Genomic DNA, 9,840 nt, shown 5'->3' with positions numbered 1-9,840 from the left:
CATGAGCATATTTGTCTCCTCCCATTCTGGCACAAGTTCAACTTGGTTTCAACTTTCCAAAGAATTTTTTTAAACAGAACTAAGCAGGCGTCTTTAGATGTTTTTTGGAAAACTCAAATGTGACCTTTATGTTCCTGAGTGTAATCAGTGGTTTGCACTCTCAGTATTTCCTTTCATGGTTTATGTCTCTTGACAGTTCTGGACTTGGTTAGATATTGCAAAGCTGTTATTCTTAACTATGGAAATAATTTATAATACAAAATTATTCACTTCTCTGTTTTCTGTGATCTTTCTGGCCTTTTGGTGTTGCTGAGATGTATGTCTGCTTTGTTTGTCATGAAATAACAGTGAAACAGGTTTCACTTGACCATGAAACCTCTTGGTCAGTCAATTTTCCTATTCATTTTGAGCCTCTGAAAATGGGGGACTGTTTATAAAAATGGCTGTAATTCTGGTTCATGCACGATTTATGTAAAAACCCTTGAATTACATTTGAAAATCTGCACTTCAGAGGCAAAACTATAGAAATGTGACTTTATCCTAAACATTATGGAGGCCACCATATATGGAGCAGATTGCACACCCATAGGCTAGACTGTTATCATGTCAAGGCTTGTGAAGAAATATGTAAATAACAAATTTAAAGAATATGTTTGAGGATGTATTTTGTTACCCAAATATTGCCAGTAGTTGTTGTGCTTGACTAGGCTGGACTAGAGTGCTGTTAATCTTACAGTGGTAAACGTCACTGGATATCAATGACAGCGATTAGGAATGTAACTTAACGTACATTTACTCAAATACCTTACTGAAGTACAGGTTTAATGTAATTTATATTAGTATTTCAATGTTGCGCTACTGTCTTTTTTTAAAGGGGCTTCTTGTTACTTTCCCTGTTCTATATTTTGGATGAAAATGTTGTTCTTTCTACTCCATATAATTCATTTGAACATCTTAGTTGCTTGAAATAAAATAAACAGTATAAATGATTGTTTACATTTTGTTGCAGATATGTCAACTTAATTGTTATAGATACATTTACTCATTAAATTGATATGCACATATATGAATGAATAATTTCCATTTAAGAATATGTATAACGTCTGTGATTATGAAAAGTGCAATTCTACATTTAAGTAGCTTAATTATATTTTAAATCGCCCGAACTTTTTAAAGCTACTTAAGTATTATTAGATATTTTTAAGTAATGTCTGTTTTTTTTAAATAATTATCCAGCACAAAACATATCTAATCATGTCTAACAACTTTGCATGTAATAAATCTGTAACAGGGGCGATTGTTATGTACACTATTTTCTACACAGATTCTGCTTGAATATTCGGATTTCCTGCTCCTTTGCAGGTAATAGATTAAAAAATATAATAATAATAATATTTAAAAAAATAATAATATAATAATAATAAAAAGAAAAAGAAATGCACTTGGTTTGCACGCTTTAACCCATATATTACATTTCATTTCGTTCGCTTACCAACGAACCACAAGACAAACATTTTGGGTTTGGTTTTACGAGGGATTGCATGTATTTTGCGATTTTAACTGCTGCTCTCGCGTTATGTTGGTTGAGATCACGTGAGGGCTGTTGTGTGTCACGTGATATTGTTTTTCCTTATTCGCAGCGGTTTTTGTGGACGAAGTGGAAATGGCGAGAAATGAGGAAAAACAGCAGGGCAGACTGAACAGACTGTGGCTCCAGAAAGAGAGAGAGGGTAAGCGGGTAATACGTTTAGTGCGATATGCATTCAGTTGATAAAAACAAGCCGCTTTGGGGGCAGCTAGCTCTGCCTGTTAACTACAGTAGTGCTAACCCTCAGCTGCTAGTCCAATTAAAAACATACATTGAAATCTTGTAGTTTACACACTCACCAAAGCTCAAAAAGTAGGAGTTTTGCTGGACTACATAGCATTATTTGTCCACTGTCTCTCATTCTCACATATTCACTTGGTTTAATACACAGGCTTTAGCCCACGTGAAAACGCATATCCGACCATAAGCGATCCCTTCTGAAACCCAGAGATAACCAGAGACAAAAGCAACTAAAATATAAGTTTGCATTTTTACCTGTTGTTATGTTCGAAAATAGAAAAAAGAAGAGTAAGATGACTGTTACATAAAAGCTTTAAGGTGATTGTGGATGATTTCCCAGTAGGGACAAGTAAGTACTTCTTAATCAGAAACTTCCCCAGATATAAAACAAGAGGGGAGTAACTTTTATCTATATCTATCTATAAAGTTAGGTGGATGATACTAGAAGCATTTTCATCAAGTGAATCTGTAAATAAATATTTCATGCCCAGATGGCTAATGAAATTTAAGGTCATTTTCATAAGGCTGCAGAATAACTGCCCAAATAACTGCCTTTAGGTCGACCAAGATGGCTGAGTGGTTAGACATGTTTCTAGATTACAGACACATAAAATATGGCCTGTGGGCTATTCTGCAGGAAAACAAAATAATTAATAAGAGGCAACATTATGCTAAGAATCTCAAGGCAAGTAACTGTTGTGCTACTGAAAAGAATATTTAGCAGGATTTTTTTGTTCGTTAGTTAATTTATCTATGTTATTAGTAATATCTTCCTTGTGACCTTTGACCATGTTTTGATGAAGATATTCACTGGCACTTTGTGCACTTTATCTAAGATGGTATTGCACCTCGCTGGGGGGCTCACTTATGTTCTAGATGGACTTTGGCTACACTGGTTTCTTTTCCTTTACAGAGGGACGCCTCAGAGATATTCACGAGCGTCGACCAAAGCTGGTAATGAAGAAGCAAACAAAACACACAAAAGTCATGAAATTGTCACCATAATTCACTTAACTGGCTAATTTCATCAAGCCATTTCCTTTCACAGTCTACTCTTAATTCAGCTGCTGCTGTGAAAAAGTGGATCCCCAGCATCAAGAATGAAATTGAGTATTATCTACAGGTGAGTGTTTGTAACAAAGCAAGATTGGGTTTATTTTATTATTTATTTATTTATACTTTACCAAGTTCTTGTTGTTTTTCCAGCAATCACAACTTTCTCATTACCCGGAGAGGAAGATAGGAGAGTTTCAGCTGCACATTGAGGCCTTAGAGAAAGAGTACAAACGCTTCATTGCCAAACTACGAGTTCTTGATCCATCTTGTAAACACAAGCCATGGACTCCTCGAGCTTATTGCAAACGAAGAGCAGATATGCAAGATTCTCCAGCAATTGGTAAGAAGTTAATCTTCTGCTTTGAGTGAAACTAATAGTTTTTCTTTTTGACTTATGAGAATATTTCATCTTAGAATGTCACAAAAAATACAGTCTGAATGTGTAATGTGGAAATAAGATAAACCATATACATAATTTCCAAGTCTGAAAAGTGAAGCTAAAGCTTAAGTGACTCCTAAGTAACAACTTTGCTACTTTTAGTTCATACTGAATAAAATATTTGTAAATGATGGCCATTATTAGTTTCAGAAAGCAGGATAGACCAGGGCAAGCTGAGCTGGTGAGTGTGTTCTTTGAGTTTCGCATTCAGATCCATCACCAGCTCGTGGCATCAGGTTTCAAAACTCCAAGATGTTGACGGTGAAAACACTTAGTTGTTTGTATACACTCAACATGGGCATGAATAAGAGGAATGAATGGTACCATCAATACCATGAATGGCAATTTTTCATGATTTCTTTGAACAGTTCTTTTTCCAGGATGAGTTTATTTTGAATTTTCTTTTCAGAGGGTCAAAAGTATATGCACCTTCAGGTAAATCTGGTAATGGTGGTAGCATGAAGCTGTGGGGCCATTTTGCTGTCAGTGGTACAGGTACATTACACAAAGTAGACGATATAATGAAAGGGGACTACATTCAACTTCTACAACTTCCCTTCAGTTTAACAGCCAAATGGTTGAAACATGGACACAAGTGTCCACATGTTTTTTGATGTGTTTAGATCCTGGAATGGCTTTGCCAAAGCCACAGCCTCAATCCTATTGAATAACCAGGTCTGTGACATGAAAATAACCAATTTAAATGAACTCTAGTAATTTTGCCAAGAACAGTGGGAAAACATCCAGCGAGAGTTATCAAATTATATATTTCATCCTAAATTTTGATCTTGTGTGAATTAGAGAAATTCAATAATAATAATTAGAATAAGTGATAATTTAAACTTCTGCGCCCCAATTCCTGTTTTTTAAAGTCATTTAATTTTAATGTTACATAATTAATCTTCTCTGGAAAAAAAAAACAATTCAAGGAAATCATGAAGAGCCTACAACTATCCTTACATTCATGCTCATGATGACTGGATGGAAACTGCAGACCACAACTGTAACGCAAGGCCTTGTAACAAGACTTTACTAAACAATATAGAATCTGTGAGTTAGCATATACATCTTTTTTTTATTTTGAGCTGACATTACATTTGACTAATGTAAGGTGTTTACCTTGTAAATATTAACCTCCTAGGACCTGGTGTCCACATATGTGGACATCACATTTTGGGTTGTCTAGACCAGCGGTCTCCAACCTTTTTTGCACCACGGACCGGTTTATGCCCGACAATATTTTCACGGACCGGTCTTTAATGTGTCGCGGATAAATACAACAAAATAAAACTAGTACCGGTACCGAAAAAAAGAAGATTTATTCATAACACACGTGAAAAGACCCAGGAAAACTGAGTTAACGATCAAAACGATAACAAAATAACGCTGAAAACCGATAAAAACCCTGAAAACCGCACATTTCACACCTGAGCCTCAACTCTCACGGCCCGGTACCGGTCCGAGGCCCGGGGGTTGGGGACTGCTGGTCTAGACCACAGTACTAAATTTGGCTCTACAAGGACATTATGCTGCCACTGTTCTATCAAATTTTAAAACAAATGTCCTCATGTGGATATCAGGCCCTTGTAGAGCAAAGTCAGGTAAAAAGTCAGTTCTTTGTTTTGTTTTTTTGTTTTTTTTATCAGGTCCCAATCAGCCCAAATAGCAAAGAGAAATTAAAAATGCACGCCATGAAAGAGAAGGTTAATGCATCATTACGTTCATGCTACATAATGCATTTCAATCTGTCATATTGATACTCAGTAAAATATTCTATAATATTTTTGAGACCACCTGGAAAAAAAATAATAATATAAAAATTAGAACAAACAGTTATATCAGTAACAACACAATTTTTAAATTGCCAGATGTAGCGTAAAAAAATTATATTAAAACATAATCATCTTTAACACAAATTGTTATCCTGTGAAATTAACATTGTGTGTTTTGTTGTTGCTTTAAGACAGTGGTATTGGTCATACATATATCTCACGTGTGTTCATTTTTATTTACAGTTAAAAACCCTCGGACCTGTGACTCACAAAACGATGGCAGTCAGCAAAATGAAAGTGTCTTTATTAGCAGAATGGCAGGATGTTTTGCACCCACTAAGCTGGTCTCTGAAACCTCAAAGGCCATGTGCGCAGTTCAGGACCAGCCGCTTTCTTTTGATCAAACTCGGCTGGCAGTGGCTGCTGCTTCATTCAGAGGAACACCAGTTCAGCCTAGTTCCTCTCAAACGCAGAGTCTTGCCAGGATCCTGCAGTGTGGCTTGCCAAATCTTAATAATTCCCATTCAAGACAAATATATTCAGAGAAAAGCAAAGATGGGGTATCAGAGACTGTTGGGCAGAAAGCTGCCTTCCAAGAGAATAACTCAAACTGTGGAGCAGCAGGGAGGATACCTGGGAAGTCATCCAACATTGAGACAATGGAGGAAAGGACTGGTCATGTCTTGGGACTAGACTGTTATTCTTCTTCTGATGATGACTCTGACACATAACTTGTTTTTTATATTACATATTTTATAATACAATGGTTTATTGAAAACTCTTTCATCTCCTGTGTTCATTTAGCACATCCATCCAAAGTTTATATTGGCATATAAATGTCTCTTGTCATATAATGTCATAACAATAGCTTCATTTATGAAAACTATGAAGTATTTTAGGACAAAGTTACAAAACCTGCTGTGTAAGGAAATTGCATGTTTCCAAAGAGGATGAGTAATGTCGTTGATTTCAGGTAGAGAAGTTCATTGTCATTTTCAGGCACTTCTGAGCAAAGTCAGTCATCCTGACCACATCAACTTCCATTATGCAACAGAAGAAGAATGTGTGAGAAGACAACTAATTGATAGAGTCACTTGCTGATTCAGTGATTCATTTTAGTCTTCTCTTTCAGGTTATATTAACTGGAGCAGCCGCGTAGACGGCCTGGTTAGACCCCAAAACCCCACCCTCCCACCTAACCCATTCTTTGCTGCTAAAGCTGTTGCTACTGTTGCTGCGAGGACCGCTTTCAGCATGACACTTCTGGGAAACAGATACATCAGCTTGTAGACTAAATGCAGTCTGTGCAATTTATGGTTAAGTGTGACGTAGTTGCCATTTTACTTCGAACCTATTGCACACTTTATGGTGGAGTTCCCACTGTCTCTGCATGAACTTGGAAAAATGAAACAGTTGTGGACAGGACTGAGGACTTGCACCGAACTGATTAAAATATACCAATACCAAAAAAAGATAAAGACTACAGAATCTAGACAATGGGCGTTATTAGTTAAATTCACAGCTGATGTAAATCGTTTGCTTCGATGCAGTTCTAAATGTCTTGCAGCTCTCACAGCTGCAAGGTCGAAACTCGAAAGACACTTTTTTTTGTCCCAAGAGCCCACTAATAGGGGTTACTTGTGCTTGTAAGCAGAATTTTGTGATTGAAAGATAATAGGTAATGGAAACTGCTGCACCCACAACTATGAGATGGCAGGCGCATTTGCTCCATATCCTAGGAAACCAACCCAAAATGTCAGTAAGACCACAACGCTATTAACAATGCACTGAGCAGGGAGGGAAGCGGTGTGTGCTCAGCTTTCCTGGAAGCCCATCTCTGAGGTATTGGTTGGGGTTGAGTCTCACCTCTGAAGTATCGTTGCTGTCAAGTCTTCACAAGCAGACGGCAGGAAAGCCAGTGCAGAGATGTGCGTTCTTTTATGTGGCAGCACAATCATCCCACCAAGAATACTCTGTGTGCTATTGAAACTGCTGTATCACTGTTTACTAACAGACTGTGTCTCATTAAGAGTAAATCAAAGGAAAAATACCATTTGATAATGACGTGTTTATTCTCTAAAACGATTCAGATTTGTGCGACATCTCTCTCTGGTTCAAATTTCAAGTTTCAGTTTGTCAAACCAGAAAGGCCAGTAAAGAAGCTCAGAACTATGTCAACTGGGCAGCTAGACTTTTTACACTTTTCTAACATCCAGTGCAGGTGATTGTAGTTGCTCAATCTTTCCTTTTGTGGAATTTGTGAAAAAGTTTCATGTCTCAAGTGACTTGTAAGGTGGTTAGTGAGGTGAGGGTCAATTGAAACCTCTAACTTCCTTTCTTCTCAGACTTAGTTGCACAGTACACTCATATAGGTGACCTATGAAGCATAGAAAAACCAAATTATTTGATAACGTTTAAATAAAAAGTTACATGGCAATATTTTGAAAAACACAAACGAACCCAAAACAACAAAACAGCCCAGAGGAAATAAGCAGTGGTTAAAATTTTCATGTAAAATGACATGCTCGCTTCAATGCGTGGGAGGGTTGTGGGTGGTGAATGCCTTGACAGCTTCTTTTAAGTCAGAGGTGCTCAGACAGAAGCACACACCACCTTTTTGCAGAGGACATAGATGCACATATCTGTCACACATCACAGATCAGTGGTATGGCCTGCACCGTGAACTTTGAGCAGAACTATCCATTTCCACAAATGTTTCTTGTGGATGGAGGAGGAGGAGGAAGACAGCAGGATTCTGCTCAGCCTCCAAGTCTTATACCCTGCTGGTCCTTCCCGCCTGCCCAGGAGAGAATGAAGAGCCGTGGGAAGAGTAAGGGCTGCATGGGAATCAGCCCCGGGCTTGCATTGGTCGTGCTCTTTCTGTTTCTGCTCGTGTTTGCAGCCCTGGGATTTGAAGCCTTTAAGATTTCCAGGATAGAGGACCAACTGAGGAACAGTGATGGAGAGGTAAGGACTAACATGGAAAATTCATAAGAATGAACAAATCCAACGATCTTACAGTGAGTTAATAAGCTAATGATTAGTGCAATCAAGAAAGAGATACAGTAATGATGTGATGACTCTTAACAAAGCAGGGGAGTAAGTAACATTTGCAAAGACATAATTTTAATAACATTCCTTTATGTTCGGTTTTGGTTTTTCAGATGTGTTAATTGGTGACACGCACCAAAAGTGAAAAAGGTGACTACTGTCACCCATGCATAGAGGGGGAGTGATGGGTAGGTGTAAGGTGGGAGAATGGAAGAGTAGTTGGAAAGTTTAGCAGACCAGCAAAGTTTACTAATTAATTAACTTCGGTTTGGCACTGTTTACAGATGTGTTATTCTTTAGCTGTGCCTTGACATTTAAAAGGCATACCAAGGGCTTCATTGTTCCATCTGTGGTCACCAGTCCAGTGAGACAGGATATCCTCTCTCTGCGAGTTTTAGAAATAAGCACTGAGACACAGCGTCTATGATGTGGTATTGAGACTTCTATGTCACTTTTGTTTTACTGAAGGTGAACCAACCTGCGGCTGAGTTTAGTGTACCCCAGAAGCAAATCGGTAGGCCTCTCTCATCACACAGCTTTTTTTTTTTCCCATTAAAGAATAAGAAAAGATGATGTGACTCTAATCTGTGTGTTGTTTCAGGTCTTGATGAATCTGGCCTTAATGGTCAGGACAAAAGCAAAAGATCTGCAGCACATGTGATAGGTAAGTCTTTTTTTAAATTTAAGCCATGCTCTTTGATTGTTACAAACTGCACATTTGTTAACATCAGATCTTTCATTTGGCAGGGCGAATTGAGAAAACAGAACACCCTATGACTTTAAGATGGGATTCAAGGGCGAGTCGGGCATTCATCTCCGGAGCAGTAGCTTATCTCACTGCAGATGGTGCTCTGCAGGTCAATGAGACCGGATTCTACCACATTTACTCACGGGTTGAGTTGATCTTTAAGGAATGCTCACGTATATCCTCATTTGATCACACTGTGTTTGTGAGGAGAGCAACAGATACCCGACCTCGGACTTTGATGAAAGCCCACAGGGGGGGCTTCTGCCCTCAGCAGACGAGCTACTCGTGGACCACAGAGAGTTACCTCGGCTCGGTCGAGCACTTGGAAAAATATGACAGAGTTTATGTGAATGTATCCCACCCAAGATATCTTAGTCACTCGCATTATGGCAACTTCTTTGGTCTATACAAAATCTAAAGAATCCGGGGTGTTGGGCATTGTGTCCTATATTGAAATTGTACACAACTGAATGTAAACAACTCAGGCAGAAGTGAAACTTACTCATTACTTTATTTGACTGATATATCGAATGTTATTTCTATCATACACAATAACTGCACTCTGCATAATATGATCTTTGAAGGTAAAAACAGGGAAATAGTGCACATTCTCGTGAATGGCACCTTAAAAAAGGCAGTGACATTAAATTAACCACATGCAGAAAGAAGTATTGTGTGTTTTGTTGATAATGGGGGAGTCACTTGACACTAAAGTTCTGATTTAATTTCAGCATTTTCTAAGTATTTATTTTGGTTTTGATCTAAATATTTGTCTATAAAACTAATGTTGTTATGCTTAAGTTTAAAAGTATATACAGATAAAGTATATACTCCTATTTTCTTTCAACAGGAGACGAAAGAGCAAACATTTGTTAATAAATAAAGTATTTCCATTTGACATCTGGTGTGTGAGGAGTCTGTCTTATGAGGAACACCTACATGAGTT

At 37.9% G+C, this 9,840-nt stretch overlaps 2 protein-coding genes across 2 annotated transcripts; both read left to right on the top strand.

Moving 5' to 3' along the window:
- The first annotated feature begins 1,574 nt into the window (after nucleotides 1-1,574).
- LOC113016791 (uncharacterized) lies at nucleotides 1,575-5,876 on the top strand. Its single transcript, XM_026159921.1, has 5 exons — nucleotides 1,575-1,730; nucleotides 2,742-2,782; nucleotides 2,877-2,951; nucleotides 3,035-3,224; nucleotides 5,339-5,876. The coding sequence occupies exons 1-5, from the start codon at nucleotides 1,664-1,666 to the stop codon at nucleotides 5,824-5,826; spliced, it is 861 nt and encodes a 286-aa protein (XP_026015706.1). The 5' UTR covers nucleotides 1,575-1,663; the 3' UTR covers nucleotides 5,827-5,876.
- A 1,826-nt stretch (nucleotides 5,877-7,702) lies between these two features.
- faslg (Fas ligand (TNF superfamily, member 6)) lies at nucleotides 7,703-9,630 on the top strand. Its single transcript, XM_026159922.1, has 4 exons — nucleotides 7,703-8,062; nucleotides 8,615-8,660; nucleotides 8,748-8,810; nucleotides 8,894-9,630. The coding sequence occupies exons 1-4, from the start codon at nucleotides 7,763-7,765 to the stop codon at nucleotides 9,310-9,312; spliced, it is 828 nt and encodes a 275-aa protein (XP_026015707.1). The 5' UTR covers nucleotides 7,703-7,762; the 3' UTR covers nucleotides 9,313-9,630.
- Nucleotides 9,631-9,840: the final 210 nt, after the last annotated feature.

Source organism: Astatotilapia calliptera, chromosome 23 (genome assembly GCF_900246225.1).
Source record: "Astatotilapia calliptera chromosome 23, fAstCal1.2, whole genome shotgun sequence".
In the NCBI taxonomy this organism is placed as follows: domain Eukaryota; kingdom Metazoa; phylum Chordata; class Actinopteri; order Cichliformes; family Cichlidae; genus Astatotilapia; species Astatotilapia calliptera.
Note: the sequence above shows the minus strand (reverse complement) of the source record. Positions and strands in the feature narration are given on the sequence as shown.

What these genes read in the sequence shown, in the direction of transcription:
- LOC113016791 (XM_026159921.1), top strand. Translation starts at nt 1,664, where the DNA reads ATGGCGAGAAATGAGGAAAAACAGCAGGGCAGACTGAACAGACTGTGG. An exon ending in AAATTGAGTATTATCTACAG is followed by an intron (nt 2,952 to 3,034) that starts GTGAGTGTTTGT and finishes TTGTTTTTCCAG; the next exon opens with CAATCACAACTTTCTCATTA. An exon ending in GCAAGATTCTCCAGCAATTG is followed by an intron (nt 3,225 to 5,338) that starts GTAAGAAGTTAA and finishes TTTTATTTACAG; the next exon opens with TTAAAAACCCTCGGACCTGT.
- faslg (XM_026159922.1), top strand. Translation starts at nt 7,763, where the DNA reads ATGGCCTGCACCGTGAACTTTGAGCAGAACTATCCATTTCCACAAATG. An exon ending in TGAGGAACAGTGATGGAGAG is followed by an intron (nt 8,063 to 8,614) that starts GTAAGGACTAAC and finishes GTTTTACTGAAG; the next exon opens with GTGAACCAACCTGCGGCTGA. An exon ending in ATCTGCAGCACATGTGATAG is followed by an intron (nt 8,811 to 8,893) that starts GTAAGTCTTTTT and finishes TTCATTTGGCAG; the next exon opens with GGCGAATTGAGAAAACAGAA.